General features: G+C 54.8%; 2 protein-coding genes across 2 annotated transcripts in view; both read left to right on the forward strand.

The window, feature by feature from the left end:
* Nucleotides 1–20,501, forward strand: part of LOC121468955 (uncharacterized) — a 2,238,800-nt gene that overhangs the window by 1,336,210 nt on the left and 882,089 nt on the right. The window lies entirely within an intron of this gene.
* Nucleotides 3,895–4,824, forward strand: LOC140681306 (olfactory receptor 14A16-like). Its single transcript, XM_072920867.1, has one exon. It carries the CDS (start codon nucleotides 3,895–3,897, stop codon nucleotides 4,822–4,824), a length of 930 nt encoding a protein of 309 aa, XP_072776968.1.

Below are 20,501 nucleotides of genomic sequence, written 5' to 3' on the forward strand. Positions count from 1 at the left end.
CTGTTCCCACAGATTAAGATGATTTCAGAAATAGATGAAGAGAACTTTTCCACTAAAAAGCTCATCTTTAAACTAATATCCCTTAAGTTAACATGGGCTATAAATACAGTTTTGGGAATAGCTGTGAAAATATGGGAGGGATTTGACAGTTACAGATTTTTCTGGGCAGCTGCTATTTGTGGAAATGAAAAGCCATGAGATAACTGTATTCTTGTGGAGAAGTCTCCATAACATTATCAAGAGTAACTTCCCTCCCGAAGCGAACTGACAGAAAATGTTAGCTTTGGTGTCTTTACATTGTCAGGTTGTAGGGAGAGGGGAAGTGTTTTGAAAGTTTTGTTCTGATTCTTATTACTCTTTCTTTTAGTTACTGTTAATAAACTTTTCTTTAAAAGTTTACACTTTTCTTTTGAAGTTCTGAACCTACTTTGACTTGCTCCTAATCCTATCTCAAAGCAGGAAATGAGTAAGTATATTCTAGTGAGTGCACTGGTAATTAGCCAGCACTGAACCCACCACGCTAATTGATGCACTGGCCAAGAAATCTCAAAGTGGCGAATCAAAACAACTAAAGAAATCTTGCTGATGAAATGCATTAGAGTAGAGGGAAATCAAGGCAGAGCCGTGGTTTGTCAGGACTTGCTGGATCCTAATGATCCCCGTGGTGCATTTGGAACTGAGCCCGGGAACCTCAGGGCCTGAGAGGAGATTGCACAAATCTTTCCAGGAGTCAAAGTCAGAGGAAATACCCAAACTGTCTCACAGCATTAATGGGTGCCACTGAGGTCCATCCCCAACACAGGCTCCTCATGAACTCCTTGGAGGAGAGAATTGGAGGCCAGGATGGCACAAAAACCTCTCAGTGTGGAAAGGAAAATCCAAAGTACCCTACAAAAGTTGAGTATCTCAAAGTATTAATGAGCCCAACTGAGTGTCAGTACAAAGCTCTCAAGAGACTCATTAAAGCAGATAATTGGGGCCATGATTGCACAAACCTCTACCAGAGTCTGTATCAAAAGGGAAACACCAAGTACCTTAAAAGAACGGAAGTACTTTGAAGCATTAATGAGCCCCACTGAGTGTTGTTCCTGACAAAGCCTCTCCAGGGACTAATTACAGCAGATAATTGGAGGCCATGATTGCAGAAACCTTGCAGAAACTCCAAGGCAAAAGCAAAGCCCAAAGTCCTTTGAAAAACCTGCAGTCCCTGGGAGCATGAAGGAGCCCCCAGGGCCATTCCTGACCAAGGCTCCCCAGGGACTCCTTCCAGCAGATCCTTGAGGCCACTGGGATGTGGGCTGGGGGGGGATGCTGAGGGCAGGACCAGGGGGTGACAGTGCCCAGCCTGGCTGGGGCTGTGCCAGGAGGCCCCAGGGCCTCAGGACAAGGTGTCTCCTCACAGCCCTTGGTGGCACAGACCCTGCTGTGCCCCAGGGCACCAGGACTTGGCTTCTCTTTGTCCCCACCTGTCATCAGTGCCTCCAGTTCTCTGCTCTGCCTGGGGCCTGGGGACACTTTCTCAGTCGTGTCCCTCAGTGGGACCCATTAAAAGTCCAAGAAACTTTGGAGTTGGATTGTGACTTGGAGTTCTGGAGAGGTTTCTGCAGCTCCCTCTCAGGGCCTGATGTTCAGGGCCTGAGCACAAAGCCCCAGAGGGTCATTAAAGTCCTTGTGCTGTGTCTGTGTTGCTGAGCTGGGCCGGGCTCCTGGCACAGAGGGTGATCCTGGTAACCAAGCAGAGCTTCAAAAGCACATTTCTCTTGCTGAGCAGCTCTTCTCCCAGCCCAGCAGGGCTGGGGCACTGCCTGCACCCAGCCCGGGCACAGCACAGGGGCACAGAGAGCTTCAATCAGTCAGGGCTGGGAAGGGCTGAGAAGTGCCCGGGGCAGAATCACTGCCAGCCCTTGGCACAGGAACCTCTGGCTGCAGGACAATGCAGCTGCAGCTCCTGGAGCGATCTCCTAAAGCTGGAACATCCCAATGCCCACAGCCCCTGTGAGTGCATTCTCTGCTCATCTCCTGTGCAGAGCAGCCAGGGGTGCCCAGGGCTGTCCTGCAGAGCAGGGTCCTGCAGCCCAGGGCGCTGTGCTGGGCCAGGACTCTGCTGCCTGCCAGGGACAGCTCTCAGCCGGCCCTGGAGCTGCTCCCAGCGCTGGCCAGGAGCTGTGGGGGGAAGGAGCCACCCTGAGCAGGGCAGGTGCTGCTGCTGAGAGGGGCTGGGTGGGGCAGGGCTGCTCCCAGCTCCAGACCAGCCTGGGCACAGCTCCGGAGGGCACTTCCCAAAGAAGGTAAGCCTGGGATTGCTGTAAAGATCAGGAGCTTTCCTGAGAGTGTTTTCAATTTCCTGCTTGGAGAAGGATGGGAAATTTGGGGGGATGACGAAAACTATTTTGCTTTTTATACATTTTTCAGATATCTGTAGCTCTATAAATTACTATTATATAGTTATAAAACTATAATACTTACTTAACTCTATTAATTAATTAACTCTATTAAACTACTATTATGTTCTTATTTTACTGTAATCCTTAACTGACTCTAGTATGTTTCGTAGATTTTAGAACAATAAGCTGACTGTCTAAATACATTCCTGAAATACTGTATAGTCTTATCATCAGGAAGAGTGCCTACAAGAAGAATATTTTGGTTTTTGAATGTGAGCAGTCAAAAATAAAACTGGGGCAAAGAAGCCCTTGGACCTACTCCAATGGGTTGAGCCAGGGGTGTATAACTGGAGCAACTGAATCTCCTACTGGATATTCCTGTTAAATATCCTAATTAATCAATCTTATTACCTTGTTGAAATCAGGGGCTGGGTATGCCCCATTCCTGCTGGGACACCGAGAAGCTTCCAATAAAGGTCTGGTTTTTACTTTATTGTTCTAACACTGTTGCAAGGGTTTTTTTTTTTCTCTTCTGATTATAAACAACAGGGGGATGAGAGAAGCAGAACAGGAATTGTAATCCCAGAATCACAGAACATTCTGAGTTGAAAGGGACACACAGGATCATCAAAGGAATGTTTGAACATTTACAGAGACTCCAGAACTGTGACTTTGGGTGGTCAGTCTCTCTGCTGGGAGCCTCCCAAAGGGCCTTCAGCCACTCCTCAGCCCTGGACAGCAGCAGCATCACCTCTGCAGGGCCCAGCAGGGCTCTCCTGAGCTGCCCTTGCCCAGCTGCACACAGAGCCTGCCCCAGCCAGGGCCCTGCACACAGGCAGGTTTCTGTAGGGCCGGGCCGAGGGCACACAGGGTGGGATGGGCTCTGCTGGCAGGGACAAGGCACCTCTCAGGAGGGAATGTCCAGGCCCAGGGAGATGCTCAGGGAAGGAGAGGGGGCTGAACAGAGCAGTGCTGGGGGAACAAGCCCATCCAGCCCCTCACCTGCCCTCAGCCACAGGGAATCCTTTGCCTCTCACATCTCTCAGTGGCAAACTCTGAGTGCAGCAGGAATGCTGGGGATTTCTGACCTCAGAGAGCCAGGAATAGTGTGTGGGTAGGAAAATAATTCCTTAAACCAGCTCCTGCCATTTCCCTTAGAAGTGGTAGTGCAGATGGTACCAAGCCTTTCTGCAATAGGAATTATTCCCCTGACAAATCCTGAATATCCAGCCTTGTCCCTCTGCCACAGGGCCACAAACCCAGGGAAGCAGGGCAGGGATGGCTCCTCGAGAGCCCCCATGCACAGTCCTGGCTGCTCCTGGCACACTCAGCCAGCACACTGGAGCTCAGGCAGGGACCTGGGTGAAGGTTTTCCCAGAGCAGGAACAAGGGTGGGTGAGTCCCAGCAGGACAGGCTGCAGGGAATGGCCCAAGTCTGGCTCCAAACAGCCTCTCCTGACTTGTCCCTGTCCTTTCTCCATGACCAGGTGCCCATGTGCAGCCACAGCAAATGTCCAACAGCAGCTCCATCAGCCACTTCCTCCTGCTGGCACTGGCAGACACGCGGCAGCTGCAGCTCCTGCACTTCTGCCTCTTCCTGGGCATCTCCCTGGCTGCCCTCCTGGGCAACGGCCTCATCATCAGCGCCGTAGCCTGCGGCCACCACCTGCACACGCCCATGTTCTTCTTCCTGCTCAACCTGGCCCTCAGCAACCTGGGCTCTATCTGCACCACTGTCCCCAAAGCCCTGCACAATTCCCTCTGGGACACCAGGGACATCTACACAGGATGTGCTGCACAGCTGCTTCTGTTTGTCTTTTTCATTTCAGCAGAGGTTTCCCTTCTCACTGTCATGTGCTATGACCGCGACGTGTCCATCTGCAAACCCCTGCACTACGGGACCCTCCTGGGCAGCAGAGCTTGTGCCCACATGGCAGCAGCTGCCTGGGCCAGTGCCTTTCTCAATGCTCTGCTGCACACAGCCAATACATTTTCTCTGCCCCTGTGCCATGGTAATGCCCTGGGACAGTTCTTCTGTGAAATCCCACAGATCCTCAAGCTCTCCTGCTCCAAATCCTACCTCAGGAAATTTGGGCTTCTTCTTATTAGTGTGTGTTTAGGATTTGGTTGTTTTGTGTTCATGGTTTTCTCCTATGTGCAGATCTTCAGGGCTGTGCTGAGGATCCCCTCTGAGCAGGGACGGCACAAAGCCTTTTCCACCTGCCTACCTCACCTGGCCATGGTCTCTCTGTTTTTCAGCACTGGCATACTTGCTCACGTGAAGCCCCCCTCCATCTCCTCCCCATCCCTGGATCTGGCCCTGTCAGTTCTGTACTCGGTGGTGCCTCCAGCCCTGAACCCCCTCATCTACAGCCTGAGGAACCAGGAGCTCAAGGCTGCAGTGAGGAGACTGATGCCTGGATGCTTTCAGGGACATTAAAGTGATTGGCAATTTCTGCAAATCATTGTAATAAAAGTCATCTTTGATACTTCTATTTGGTTTCTGTTTGGAGGCTTTTTTTCTTTGTTTTACTATTTTAATCTTGTCCACAATGAAATCACATGGTTTGTGCCATTTCTCTTTTTGATTCTCTCCACCTTCCCTGTGCCCACAGACTGTGTCAAGGAGGGGCTGTGCTCTTGGTGCCTTTAAAGGAAATAAAGGATCTCCCAGCACAGTTTTCTGCAGAGATGCCCTTTTGTTGCCTTCTCTGGAGCTGCAGCAGCAATGTCTGTGTGCAGAGCTGGGGCAGATCAGTGCTGGCACAGCAGCTCTGCTCCTGCTGACCACACCATTCCTGATCCAGGCCAGGAGCCATTGGCCTTCTTGGCCACCTGGGCACACTGCTGGCTCATGTCCAGCCTGCTGTCCATCAGTCCCTGCAGGTCCCTTTCTGCCTGGCTGCTGTCCAGCCCCTCTGTCCCCAGCCTGTAGCGCTGCAGGGGTTGTTGTGGCCAAAGTGCAGGACCTGGCACTTGGACTTGTTAAACCTCACCTTGTTGGGTTTGGTCCCTGGATCCAGCCTGTCCAGGGCCCTGTGCAGAGCCCTCCTACCCTCCAGCAGATCAACACCCACATCCAGCTTGGTGTCATCTGCAAAGATGTCCTTGGTTCCATGTGTCCCTTCAGTGTCACAAAGTCCCTTTGGTTGCACCAGGCCCTGCACTGTCACACTGGTCTCCTTGGTTCCATGGGGCCCCAAAATGTGACAATGGACTCCTTGGTTCCATGGAGCCCCAAAATGTGACAATGGACCCCTTTGTTCCGTGGGGCTTCACAGTGTCACAATGTTCTTGTTGGTGCCGCAGTTTCACAGTGGCCCCTCGGTTCCATGGGGCCCCAGGGTGTCACAAAGGCCCCATGGTCACATGAGGTCCCACACTGTCACAATGCTCTCTGTGGTTCCTCCTGTCCCCTCAGTGTCACAATGGACTCCTTGTTTCCACGAGGCCACACAGTGTCACAAGGGCCTTCCAGATTCCTGGAGGCCCCAGAGTGTCACAGTGGCCCCTTGGTTACACAAGGTCCTGCAGTGTCACAATGTCCCCTTGGTTCCATGAGGCCCTGCAGTGTCAGAACAGCCCCTTGGTTCCACTGGGCCCTGGACTCTCCCAGTGCTCTCCTTGGTTTTGCAGTGTCACAATGGTGAAACCCCTCGGTTACACGAGGCCCCGCAGTGTCACAATGGCCTCTGTGGTTCCACCAGGACCCAGTGTCACGGGGACTCCCTGGTTCCATTGGGCCCCAGAGCACCACAATGGAGCCCTGGTTCTATGGGGCTGCACAGTGTCACCATGGTCCTCTTAGTTCCACCAGGGCCTGCAGTGTCACAATGGCCCCAGAGTGTCCCAATCATCACAGAATGACAGAATTAAATAGGCTGGAAAAGACCTTTGGGATCATCAAGTCCAACCAATGCCCTAATAACACCTTGTCACCCAGACCATGCCACAAATGCCACTGGAGAGGGACAGTGACTCTGCCACCTCCCCCCTGGCCTGCCCATTCCAGTGCCCACTCACCCTTTCTGTGAAGAACTTCTTCCTCTTGTCCAGCCTAAACCTCCCCTGGTGCAGCTGAAGGCTGTGTCTTCTTGTCCTGCCCTCCAGCAGATCCACACTCACACCCAGCTTGGTGTCACCTGCAAATTTGGGGATGGTGGGCTCGATCCCCTCCCCCAGATCATCGGTGAAGATGTTAAACAGGGCTGGGCCCAACACAGATCCCTGGGGACAGCACCAGGGACTGGACACCAGCTGGGTGCAGCACCATCCCCACCCCTCTCTGGGCCCAGCCTCCAGCCAGCTCTTCCATCTCCCAGCCAGGAGGGAACCTGCCCAAGCCGTGGGCTGCAGCTTTTCCAGGGAATGCTGTCACAGACAGTGTCCAAGGCTTTGCTGAAGTCCAGATGGACACATCCACAGCCTTTCCCACATCCACAGGTGGGTCACCTGGGTATAAAAGGAGATCAGGGTGCTCAGGCAGGACCTGCCCCACTAAATCCACGCTGGCTGGCTCTGACCCCTCGGCCATCCTGTGGGTGCCCTGTGGTGGCACTCAAGGTGATCTGTTCCATAACCTTGCCGGGCACCGAGGTCAGGCTGACAGGCCTGGAGTTCCCCAGATCCTCCTTCCAGCCCTTCCTGGGGATGGGCTCACACTGGCACCTCCAGTGCTCTGGGACCTCCCTGGTGAGCCAGGACTGATGGTAAATGGTGGGGAGCAGCTTGGGGAGCTCATCCACCAGCTCCCTCATCCCCCATGGATGGATCCCATCCCATCCCATACACCTGTGAGCATCCGAGTGGCTCAGCAGGTCAGCAGCTGCTTCCTCCTGGATTACAGGGGGCTGTTCTGCTCCCTGTGCCCATCTACCAGCTCAGGAGAACTCTTGGCCTAAGCACAACCTGTCCATGTATTGAAAATTGAGACAAACAAGGTGTTATGTAGTTTGTCCTTTTCCTTATCTTGGGTTACTCTAGTCTCTGCTGCATCCAATAAAGAGTAGAAATTCTCCTTCCCCCTCTTTTTGCTGTAATTTTTTTTTAATATAAACTATTTTTATTCCGTTTACAAAAGCTGCCAGGTTAAGTTCTAATTGAGCTTTCATGTCCCAGCTTCTCTCTCTGAATGACCTTTCAACATCCTTAAATGTCGGAATCTGTGGGTATTGATGATTCCGAAATTGTAGAAAGTCTCTGTCTTTCTGCCCCGTAGCCAAAGAAGAAGCCATAATTGGTCTGTGCTGTTTCAAGGTTGTTTATTCTGTTTATCTCTAACATGTTCTGCTGCCCTGCCGCAGCTCTGTCCTGCAGGGCAGCGTGTGGGGCTCTGCCCTCAGTGGGATGTTACAAACATTAAATACCAGAAACTACCTGTGCTATATTTACAATAATGTGCCAATATCTGTCACCTACGTTGGACAGTGTGTCCCCAGCCTAAACCAACAGAAAAATGCCAACACCACAGTGAAACATGGAGGGCATGAAGAAGGAGGAAAAGGACAAGACACACCCAATTTCCTCCATCTTGTCCCCTCTGAACCCTTAATCTAGAAACTTAAAATTTTACTTTTGCACCCATGTAACACTTAATTATTTCTTATATAAAACACTCAGAGCTTGTAATTCATCCTGTAAGATTGAAAACTCTTTTCCATGGACAGAAATCAGAGACAGAGTCTCTCGGGGCTCTGTACAGGGGGGCTCCCGACCCCCTGCCAGGGTCCCAGGCAATCCAGGGCAGACAGAGGGAAGCCCTGGATTCCCACACTTAAACACTTCCTGATTTGTGAGTAATTTCTTCACCTGAGTTCCCACAAAAGCTCCATGGGCAGCCAGGACAGTCATTTTCCTCACCACCTCATCTTTTGCCACACTGGGACAGGCTGCTCCTTCCCCCTTAAGATTACTTTCCTGAAATGTGTCCATCCTCCCTGGACCCCTTTGTTTTTAAGGGCTGTTTCCCTTAAAAATCAGTATCTGATTTGGTACTCCCCATATCTACATCCTAAATAGGCCAAAGTCTGCCCTTCCTAATTCCAGTGTGGAAGTTTTATTGCTGCCTCTCCTTCTTTCACAGATCATTGAAAACTTGATTATTTCATGGTCACCGTGCCCCAGGCAGCCTCTGACCCCCACATCTGCCACCAGCCCTTCTCTGTTGGTGAACAGCAGGAGACAGAGCTTTCCTTGGGAGTGCAGTGTTACCAAAAATTGGGTAAAACAGAAAACTCCTTAACACCAGTGCAGCATTAAGAAGCTGCATTCTTTATTCAGCTGGATGCACAGGGGATAGTTCCTCCCAAAGCCGAGCATGCTGAGTACAGGAAAGTTTCTGTTCATATTCTGTATTTTGCACATGTATTCATTGATTGTGCTGGACTAAACACACATCTGATAATCATTTCCCCAAAACCATTAACATATTTCCCCTCGCCTTTACCCATGTGTTCTTCTGTCCTGGGGGTCTCTCTGGTGGTCCCTGGTGGTCGTGGACCCCAATGTTCCCATGGGCCTGGCTGAGCTGGCAGGACACTGAGGCTGGTGAACTTCCAGTTCCCCTTCTCCCACCATGGGCACTGTGTGGTTTCCATGGGCCTGGGGTTTTGGAGAACAAGCTCCAGGTGTCAGCTCAGCTGGTGGAGACAATTTATCATCTGGTAACATGTGGTCACAGAGTGGGCTATGACGTCACAGAGTGGGCTATGACATCACAGAGTGGGTTATGTGAGGTCATCGAGCAGCTACGGCATCAAAGACTGTCTCTGTGACATCACAGAGCTGGCTGTGACATCAGAAACCAGCTGTGTGACATTACATAATGGGCTGTGACATCTCAGAGGGGCTGTGTGACATCCCAGGAGGGCTCTGTGAGGTCACTGGGTTGGTCACTCTGCCCCAGCTCCCCCTCACAGTTTCTCCCAACATGTCCAATGCTGTTCATGCCCAGCAGGGTCCCTGTCCCCTGGCATCCCACTGAACCTCCACCAAAGGATGTTCCACAGGATCCACCCCAGAACCTGACACGGGGACAAGGGGCCAGGGCTGTGTGACCAGGACATCAAGGACATGGATTATCCAGGTCCCTGTGGCCTGGGTTGGGTTCCCCAGGGCAGGAAAGATGTCTGGCAGGTGGAGCAGGGTTAGGGAAGGGCCTCCAAGGTGGGGCTGGAGCCCTTGGGCTGTGAGCAGAGGCTGAGGGAGCTGGGCTTGTCCAGCCCGGAGCAGGGAAAGCTGAGGGGCTCCTCATGCCAGCCTGGCAGTGCCAGCGAGGAGGGGATGGAGAACACAGAGCCAGGCTCTTCACCAGGGGGCCTGGTGGGAGAGAAAAGCCAATGGGTGGAAGGGGAAAGGGGGAAGATCAGCCAGGCCAGGAGGAGATGAAATGAGCCAGGCTGCTTTTAGCATTTCCTCAACACCAAAAGCAGCCTGACCTCCCTTCCCATCCCCCACTGACAGCTTTGCAAATCAGGAATTGTGTGAGTGTTTTTCCCCCACTCCAGGACAAACATCCTGATAGAAGAATTGTGTTTACATCTATCCCACAACCACGCAAGTCTAAAATCAATTTTAGTATGGAAAGCACTAGTGGATGGCGGACTCACCAGACACTGCTGGGACATTGCACATAACTCAGGGAATAGCAATTGTTATTAAAGAGTGATTGTTATTAAATTGGGTCCTGTTCAGCTGTGGTCTGTTGGCCATGAAGAGAAACTTTCTGTGCCTCTGAGTCTCACCAGTTCCTGACCCCAAAGGACACAAACCTGATGAGTTGTGGTTCCCACTCCAGTGGTGGCACTTGGAGCTCCCTCCATCCCCAGAGCAGAGCTCCCTTGTCCCAGAAAGTCCCTGGCAATCCAGGGATGAAGGAAACAGGACAGGCTGTGGGGATCAGGGGCAGGGCACGGCCAGGGATTTGGGGTGGTTGTGAGCCCAGGGCAGGACCCGGCCCTTGGCCTTGGTGAACCTCATCCCATTGTCCTGGGCCCATGGCTCCAGCCTGTCCAGATCCCTCTGCAGAGCTTCCTGCCCTCCAGCACAGCCACACTCCCACCCAGCCTGGGCTCACCTGGAACTGCCTGAGGGTGCCCTCGATGGCCTCGTCCAGATCAGCAATAAAGAGATTTCACTGACCTGGCCCCAGTGCTGAGCCCTGGGGACACCCCTGGATGTGACTCCATTCCTCAGCTGCTCCATTCCCAGAGCAGCCAGGCCTGAGCAGAGCTGTGGGGCCAGAGCCGGCTGGGCTGTGCTGGGGAGAGGCCCTTGGTGCTGCCCAGAGCTCAGGGCAGCTGGCAGAGCTTGCAGGGAGCTGGGCTGGGCTGGGAGAGCCTGGCACAGAAACCATCAGTGTCCATCTCAGCCTGGCTGAGCGGGCAGGGCCAGGAAGATCATCCAAGGTCCACAAGTTCTCTGTGTGGGAGCTGAGCTTGTGACCCCCTGAGCCCTCCCAAGTGCTGGGGCTGCACCTGCAGCTCCAGAGGAGATGTGACAGATGGGAACAGAGACAAATAATTCCTGGTGGAATCTTTCTTGTGTTTGCTTATACAGGTGACATGGATCCATATGTAGACAAGGTGTTTTGTGTCAGATAACACTGTGAGAGTGGTAAGAATAATATTTTTTAGCTGAAAATTATATTTCACACATAATGCACAATGAGAAAAATAATACACATGTGATCAGAAGAGCATCTGACTTTTTCAGAGGATGAGGGACTCATTGATGTTCCAGCAGCCAAACCTGCTCAAATGCTTTCAAAGGCTTTCAAAGGCTTTCTGGAGATGAGATGTGACCACCAGAGGCCAAGGCCAGCCAGAGCTGTCTGTCCTGGCAGATTTTGGGTGGGATTACCCTTGCATATATGGAATTTTTCAGGAGGAGTATCCATTTTGGCCATGGGCACCTGCAAAGATGGATGGTTCTTTTCCATAAGAAGGAAAGCACAGAGCCCCACTTCTCCAGGGGCTGATGAGAGGCAGCCCTCGATGTTCCAAGATCAGCTGGACCTGTCAGGTGGCCCCTGGGAGGCCAAGCCAGCCAGACCTGTTCCATGTTCTCTTGGTTTCATGGCACTCTGCAGTGTCCCAATGTTCTGCTTGCTTCTGAAGTGTGGCCCCTTCCTTCCATGAGGCCCCGCAGGGTGACAATGGCCCTTGGGTTCCACAAGGCCCCACAGTGTCACAATGGTCTCCACAGAAAGGAAACCACAGAGCCCCTGTGTTTCAGGGTCTGATGAATTCTGCAGTCACCGAAGGCCAAGGCCAGACAGACCTGTCTGTCCTGGCAGGTTTGTCTGTGACCAACCCTTGGATATTTGGATTGTGGATGTTGAATCCAATTTCAGCCATTTGTGCCTGGAGGAGGAGGCCAGTTCTTTTCCATAGGAAGGGAAGCATGGATCCCCTGTGTTTGGAAGGCAGGTGAGACCCCCCCTAAGGAGGCCAAGGCCAGCCAGACCTGTCTGTCATGGCAGCTTTTATGTAGGACCAATCTTTGACTATAGGACTTCTGGAGGTGGAATCCCAAATTCGGCCATGGACACCTGGCTGAAAGAAGGAGATGGATGAAGGATGAAGAAGGACAGTTGTTTTGCACAGAAAGGAAAGGGAAGAGCCCCAGTGTTGCAGGGCAGAACAGGGAGACCACCAGAGGCCAAGGCCAGCCAGAGCAGTCTGTCCTGGCAGCTTTTGTCTGGGAGAAACCCTTGCATATAGGGAATTTTGGAGGAAAAGTACCAATTTTGCCCATGGTTGCCTGTGCAGGAGGGATGGTTCTTTTCCACAGGAAGGAAAGCACAGAGCCTCAGTGTTTGAAGGCAGGTGAGAGCCAGCTCTCAGGAAGACAAGGTCAAACAGACTTGTTGGTAATGGCAGTTTTTGTTTAGGAGCAATCCCTGGATATTGGGAATTTTGAGGGGGGAATCCCATTTTGGCCATGGATGCTTCAATGAGAAGGGCAGCTCTTTTCCATTTGAAGGAAAGCCCAGAGCCCCAGGGCTCTGTTTCAGGGGTACATGAGAAGAAACCCTCAACATGCCAAGGGCTGTTGGACCAGTCAGGCCAAGCCAACCAGACCTGTTATCTGTTCCCTTGGACCCATGGGGCCCTGCAGTGTCACCCCGGCCCCTTGTTTCTGTGGGGCCCTGCAGTGTCACAAAGGTGGTGTCATATTGGATCCTTGGTTCCATGAGGCCCAGATGTGTCACGCTGGCCTCTTGTTTCCATGGGGCTCCATAGTGTCACAATGGTCCCTTGCTTCCATGAGGCCTTGCAGGGTCACAGGGGTCTCCTTGGTGCCACAGGATCACAACGGACCCTTGGTTCCATGGGCACTCACAGTGTCAGAAGGGTCTCCTTATTTCCATGGGGCCCTGCAGATCCCCTTGATTCAACAAAGCCTCAAAGTGTCAGAATGGCCTCCAGGATTCCAATAGGCCCCACAATGTCACAATGGACCTTTGGTTCCGTGGGGTCCCACACTGTTCCATGAATCCTTAGTTCCATGGGGCCCTGTAGCTCCTTGGTTCCATGGTGCCACACAGTGTGACAACTGCCCTTGGCCTGCCAACACTCCATAGTGTCACAATGGCCCCTCGGTTCAATGAGGCCTTGTGGTGTCACAATGGTTCAGTGAGGCCTTTAGTGTCACAAGAGTGTCCCTGATTCCGTAAGTGTTGGAACCCTGGATGCTGAGAATTTTAAACTGGCTGTGCTGAAAGGCACAGACTTGCAAGAGAACACTGCGTTTGACCTGAGGCTGTGGAGAAGGCTTCCAAAATTGATTAATAGCACTGGGGTTACAGGTGCGTAGTTGGTTAGAGGTGTATACTACCACAGGGTGGAAAACTTAGAGTTTGGGGTTTTAGAACATAGGAATAAATATAAAGCATATGGAGGTTTTAGGGTGGAGACAGGTTCTTCTTATTTACCTTCTTCTTACCTCCTTCTTCATGGGTTTGGGTGATATTTTGTGATTGGATAGAAAATTCTGCATTGCAGGCTTCAAGGGATCAGTTATTGGGTTAAAAGGGAAAATAATTTTGTAAGGACGCAGGAGCCTCCAGGACGGTTTGGATGGATTCAAACGAGAGATCTCTGTTGGTTGCTCTTAGAATATAAGGTTTATTAGGGATGGTGAAAGGTCCTGCCTGGAGCTGCCAGACGAAGCACGTGGCAGGGCCTGAGGTGATGGGGGAGGGGAGAGACAAAGGGAAGAGAGGGTGCTCTAGGAGAGCAGGGATTCCAAGAGGGGGAAGATCTAAGAGAGGGGAAGTCCCAAGAGGGCGTCTGGCCTGCCAGAAATGCCTCCGTTGTGCTCTCCAAGATGCACAGGGAGAGCCAGTGAGCAGGACATTTGGGAGGCAAACCTTCCAAGCCTTTTCTGAGGCCAGGCACACACCAAGATCAGCCAAGACTCTCCACCACGCTGCCTGGCCCACCCAGCCCAGCTCTGTGCTGGCCCTGGGCCACAGCAGCTCCCAGCAAGCAGGAGGTAAATGCATCACAGATGGACAGAGATGGTTCTGCTCACCCCTCTGTCCAAAGCAGGGGTAACACACGCTGCTGCAGGTGCTTGGGTTGGTCCCTGCAGGTCCAGGTGGATGCCAAACCTGCTCTTCACAGCCTTCTCCCTTCCCCTGCCCCTCTGCCAAGTGCAGTGGGCCTCAAGGACTGAAAGGAGCACAGAGAGCCAAAGGGGGACACTTGCACCTGCCTCACTGGGAGCTCCCTGGGAAGCACTTTCCTTGAGAAGCAAGCCCCTGTCCTCCAAATGCATTTCCCCAAATGTGCGGCTTTTCTGCTCAAAACCAACACACCCTTAGGAAACGCTGGCAAGGCTGAAGGACTTCATGTCCTTTCAGGACAGGCACTCCAGCTCCAGCTGCTATTCCCCCAAGTGCCTTTCCAGGTGGAGGCTCAGACGTGCAGCCCCAGGCCCTCTACAAACACAAGCTGCTCACTGCCTCTTCACCTGCCCCAACTCCTGCCTGCGCCCACGGCACCAAGACCAGGCTGTTCCCAGCCAGAGCCCAGAGCCCTGCTCCCGCAGGACGCTCTTGCCAGCACCTTCCAGGCCTCTCCGCTGTGCACACAGCGCTTTTCATGCCCGCTCCCAACAGGCTCTGGAAGGCAGAGCACAGCCTGGCTGCCTCTGCCACCAGCACAGCCCAAACACAGGCGGAGGAAGAAGCAGCAGGGGCTGTTTTGCGGCCATGCCCAAGAGAGACTGGAAGGGTGCCCTCCCTTTGCTCTCACTTGCTTGGCTTTCTGACTGGCTCTGAGCCTGGGGCTGCCATTCCTCACTTGTGGGGACCAGAACCACAGCCGGGATCCCGGCACTGCCTGACAGCGCTCCGGGCACTGGCAGGGTCGTGTGTCCCAGTCTTGGGCACCGCGCTGCTGCTTCCTTTGCCCTCAGGCACACCCAAAGCTCCCTGCTAAGCCTGGATGGTCGCTGGTTCTGCCCTCTCCCTGATCCTGTGCAGGGATGGAGCACTGCTGAGCTTTCAGCAAGCTATTCCTGAAAACTTCCAGCATTCCAAGCTCCTTTGCCCTCCGTGGAAGCTTGCCATGGAATCCCTCACAGCTGCCTTCAGAGCATACTCAGCTTGGCTCTTCCAAATTCCAGGGGCTCCAGGCTGCACAGCAAGATCTGCAACTCCACAGGGTTGTGGAACTGCACCTTCAGCACAGGCACCTCTCCAGCCTGATCTGCCCTCGTTCTGTGTGTGTGTGCACAGAACACGGCGTGGAAGAGAACAGCAGCAGGGGCCTGTGTGTCCCAGGGCCCGGGATTTGTGCCGCTTCAGCTCCACAGAGATGCAGGTAAGGGGGAGAAACCAAACTGTTTATTAATGGAAGGGAAAGGGAAGGGATGAGATGGGGGGAAAAAAAAGGGGATGGGTAGGGTCTGAGGGCTGGAGGGAAGGAGCTGTCAACAGGGAATGTGGAGGGAGCCGTCAACAGGGAGGGGGAAGGCAGCAGCTATGGGAGCTTGCAGCAGGCACAGCTGTGGCCAGCATCAGGTGTGCCTGGAGCTCCAGTGACATTGAGTCCTGCTGCTCTCTTCACTGTCTCCTGGTACTCTGCTGGGGAGCCTGGTTCTCTGAATCCAGCAGATGACCTTAGTTCTGCACATATTTGTCCAAAAATTGTCTGTTTCCAGGTTAGTGGAGGATGGGCTGTCATCTTCGCTCGTGGCTTGAAGGGCTGGAAGACAGATAAACAACCACAGTGAGAGACCAGGGGCTGTGTGACATCACAGAGACCTGTGTGACATCACAGGGGCTGTGTGACGTCACAGAGACCTGTGTGACATCACAGGGGCTGTGTGACATCACAAAGAGCTGTGTGACATCACAGAGGCTGTGTGACATCACAGGGGCCGTGTGACATCACAGAAACGTGCGTGTGACATCACAGAGAGATGTGTGATGTCAAAGAGATGTCAGTGTGACATCACAGAGATGTCTCTGTGACATCACGGAGATGCCAGTGTGACATCACAGAGAGCTCTTTGACATCACAAAAAGCTGTGTGACCTCATAGGGTCAGTGTGACATCAAAGTGATGTCCAAGTGACATCACAGAGAGCTGTGTGATGTCACAGAGATGTCAGTGTGACATCACAAAGAGCTGTGTGACATCACAGATATGTCTGTGTGACATCACAAAAATCTGTGTGACCTCACAGGGTCAGCGTGACATCATGGAGATGTCAGTGTGACATCACAGAGAGCTGTGTTACATCACAGAGATGTCCATGTGACATCACAGAGAATTGTGTTACATCACAGAGATAACAGTGTGACATCACAGAGGGCTGTATGATCTTGCACCTTCTGGAAGATGGAGTATCGCCCACTCTGTATTGCCCAGAGGACATGCAATGTTTGAAGTGCCAGCTCTGACATGGCACTACTGACATCCTCTGTCAGGCATTCAAGGGCTGCAAGAGAGAGGAACAGAGCCACGGTCAGATCCCGACTCTGCGGGGAGCCGAGGGGAGCCCGCCCTGCCAGGGCCATCCCAGCCGGCTCTTGCCATGGCCAGGAGGGATCAGGGACCAAGGGGATCAGCCCGAAGCTGCTGGCCACGCATCCCCCACGTGTCCCTGAAATCTCTGTGTGCTCTACCTAGGAGAGCAGAGCTCTCCGCAGCCGGGGCAGGGCTTGCAGCTCGCCCCGGCAGCCCCCGCTGGCAGCCCGCTGCCCTGTCTCAGAATTGCAGATCAGCTGGAGCTTTTCCTGCTGTCCCCTCAAGCTCCTCCCGGCCGTCCCTGGGAACACAGAGCCTGTCAGGCCCAGCGGCACAGCTCCCTGCCAGCGGCGCTGCCAGCCCTGTGCCCACACGCCCTCCTGGCCCGGCTCGTGGCTCACCCATGAACCTGACGGCGCCTCTCGCAGGGGCTCCTGTGGGCTCTGCAGGTAGGGCAGGGCCCGGCGCAGGTGCTCGGCCACGCTGCTGCTGTCCTCTGCCAGCTGCAGAGAGCGGCAGGAGGGAAGGGTTGGCCCCGCAGCCCCGCCGGGCCGCGGCTCCATGGGCACCCGGCTCGGGCCGCAGGAGCCTGGAGCAGAGCCCGCGCGGCCTCGGGCTGCAGCAGCGGGCAGGGGCACAGCTGCCAGCCCGCACACCGAGCACCGCGCTCAGGGGGCTTCTCCAGGCTGGGGCTGCGGCTTCCCGGCCCTCCTTACCAGGCACTCGGTGAACTTCCACAGCTCCTGGTTCTTCACCAGCTTTTCAAGATCCCTCCTCTTCAGGAACTCAGACTCACAAAGCAGCGTTTCCTGAGAAGCCTGGAGAGCAGCAGAGACGCGGAGATGGCCTCACAGCCCAGGGCACAGGACCCGTCCCTGTGCCAGGGCCTGGAGGAGGCTGCAGCCTGCGAGGTGCCAGGGCAGGAGGCAGCCCAGCCCCTGCCAGGGGAACAGCAGCAGCTGCCGAGTCCTCACCTCTGCCACTCGCTGGTTCTGATCATGGCAGTGGAAGGAGAGTGGCAGCAGGCTCTGGCACACGTGTGCCTTCAGAGCCTCTTTTTCTTTTTCCTGTGGAAAAGTCATCCATGTTTGGAAGAGCAGTATGGAGAGCAGCTGCACTTGGCTATTGTCCTGTATGAAGGGAAGAAAAAAAGACCTCAGCATTGGCTGCACGGGGCTCAGCTTGGTGCAGGCCTGCAAATCCACAGGGCACAAAGTGTCTGGGCAGCAGCCAGTGGCCGTGGCTGGGGGCAGTGAGCCTTACATGGTCAAGGAGTGGCAGGAGCGCCTCAACCAGCTGCAGTGTGATGGGGCTGGCTATCAGCATGTCCTTGTCCAAGATGATAAAGTTGAGGAGCATGACTGTCACGCTAACTGTCTCTCCATCTGCATCCCACAGGAGCTCCACAAGACTTTCAGTCAGGCTCCACATTTTTTCTCTCTGTGAGGAACACAAGTTTGTGAAATGCCATCCTGCTGCTGCAGGGCCTAGAGGCCAAAGGGCTGTTCCAAAGCACTTGGGCAGCTGAAGCGGGAGGCAGGAGAGCTGGGAGCAGCTGGCCCAGCGCCCAAAGCCCAGCCAAGCCCAAGCGACTGCATTCCTGAGCGCAGCCTCTGCCCTGCCCCCTTCTCACCATTGAGAGATCCTTGATGAGCTCGAGAAGGGCCCTGAGCACCAGGTGACACCTCTCCTTGCACTCGCTCCTCAGGTGCCTTGACAAGATTTGCAGGACTCTGTCAGCACCGCGTTCACTCAATTCCAGGCACTCGAGGACCTGAAAGGCACAGGGCAGTGACAGGGGACCGGCCGGTGGGAGCCCAGAACCGCACAGGGCCGGGCCCAGGCAGCAGCACAGGGCACGGGCACCGTCCCAGGCACTGCGGCCAAGAGAGGGCAGAGAGCCGGGAGGCAGCTGAGCGAGGCAGCGCTGGCCTTCAGGCTCACCTCCACAAGGAACGCCAGGGAGGGCAGCTCCCAGCGTGGCTCCTGTGTGCTGAGCAGCCGGAGCAGGTAGCGAGCGATCCGGGAGCACAAGGGGATGGAGACACAGGACATCTCCCTGGCAGGAGACAAAGTAACCAAGGCTGTGGGCCAGGGGGACAAACCTCTCCCAGGACTGACTCACAGAGGTCTGGTCTTTCCCCAGCATCCTGCAAGGGCCCCTGGGCTATTTGGGAGGCGGCTCCTTGTGGGCACTCTCCTCTCCCAGCCTTTTCCAGTCTGCTTGGCTGTCCCTTGGTGACAAGGCCCTCTGGCCCATGACCACAGGGACTGTGTGGGGCACCCCAGGCACAGAGCACAAATGTCAGAGGCAGCAGTGTGAAGGGGGTCTCACCTGGCCAGCAGACCCACGGCACAGTGGTGGGTGTCAGCACAGAGCAGTGTGTCCCAGCCACACTTGCGTTCCATTGCCACCACCACATCCTCGTGCTGCATTTGGCAGAGCAGGGACTTCAGGGTCCGCACTGCAAACCTGTGTGCAGAGCAAAGCCCAGGTCACGCTGGGAGCACTGGCTGCTGCCCAGGGATGTGGCAAGGACAGGAGGACAGGCATGGAGCACCTGCTGGGGTTGGAGGCAAGGCCGTGTTGCTGCTGACATCCCTTCCAGAAGGTATCGACCTCCTCTGGCATATCCAGAGTGCTGAAGAGCACTTGGAAGAGCAGATGGACAAACAGGCGGGGGAAATACACGGTCACCATCTGTGGGACACAGGGCAGCTGGAGGATCTTCCACATCACCACAGCTGCCTGCAAAGGACAAAGCCCCTCGAGACAGCGCTCAGTGCCGAGGTGTCCCTGTGGCAGGGCCCGAGCACGGGAGGGAGAGGCCCGGAGAGACGCAGGGGGAGCACCGGGCCTGGTGGCCCTGAAGCTGCCCCGAGGCCAGGTTTCAGCCCAGCGCCTGAGGCAGGGAGACGCCGTGGGGGAGGGAGGATGGAGAGCTGCTGGAGGGGTGGCCTTGGGGCCAGCAAAGGCAGAAACTCACAGCCAGGGCAAGGACAGCCGTGTGGTCCCCATCGGAGGTGCACGTGCTGTGCTCTGGCCAGCTGCCCAGCACCTCGAGGAGTACGAGCATGGCCGGCTCTGCAGTCCTGGGTGAGCACATGATGCTCTTCCACATGGCCAAAGCAGCTCTGTGGGGTCAGAGCTCTGTCTCAGAGGAGTCTGGGACACAGCAGCGTGGCCTGGGTGGCAGCGGGGAGCTGAGCTGCCCTGCCAGCCCTGCCTCTGCCCACTGCCCCTCACTGGCAGCACGCAGGCAGCCCAGCCCTGTGGGGACTGGCCCCTGAGGGGCAGGGGGGAAGCATGGCAGCACGCTGCGGGGCTGGCAGGGGCCAGGGCTGGCAAAGGGAGCAGCCAGAGGGCCCTGGAATTCTCTGTTTGTCAGACACCTGGGACAGGCTGTACAGGGTGAAGGGCTGCTGAGCCTTGTGGACACGTGGGCCCCGTACCTGTCACACACTGGGGCCACACGCAGGAGAGCCATCACCACGTCAGAGGGCTGTGCCTCTGTCAGATCCAGAAGGGGCCGGTACAGATTGTACTCAGGAAACTCATTGGCCACAAGGATGTACCTCACCATGGCAGGCAGCTGGAGAAGGCAGGGGAGACTTGGAAAGCTGCCAGAGGAAGGAATGTGCCCAGCTGCCCCAGAGAAGTGCTTCCCTTGCCACCACACTGCCATGGCCTCAAAGGCTTCCAGGGAGCAGCAGGCGTGGCTTCAGAGGCCAAGCAATTGCTGGGAGGAGAAAAGTCAGGCCACAGGCTGCTCACTTGCTTTGGGCTGGAAGGACCCTCCTCCACAAGCATATCCAGCAGGGCAGCACTTGGTCTTGGTTTTGAAGATGGGAGAGTACGCTCTGACCACAGTGCCCACGACGCTGCTCTCTTCCTCCCAAATCCTCTTCATGAATTTGCAAACCATCTGTAGCAGAAGGGCAAGAAGCCCGGGATGTTGCATGGAGTGCTCCGAGCACAGTGCTGGGCTGAGCAGTGCCAGCAGGCCCAGCCCAGGTGGGGATGGCTGCAGGTACCTGCGCTGTTCTGCGGAAGCGGCCACGGGTGCGTTCCTGCTCTCGTGTGCGCTGCACGGCTGCACCTGGCAAAGAGCGAGCGCAGCCCGAGCTGAGG

This window comes from Taeniopygia guttata, chromosome 34, assembly GCF_048771995.1.
Source record: "Taeniopygia guttata chromosome 34, bTaeGut7.mat, whole genome shotgun sequence".
NCBI lineage: Eukaryota > Metazoa > Chordata > Aves > Passeriformes > Estrildidae > Taeniopygia > Taeniopygia guttata.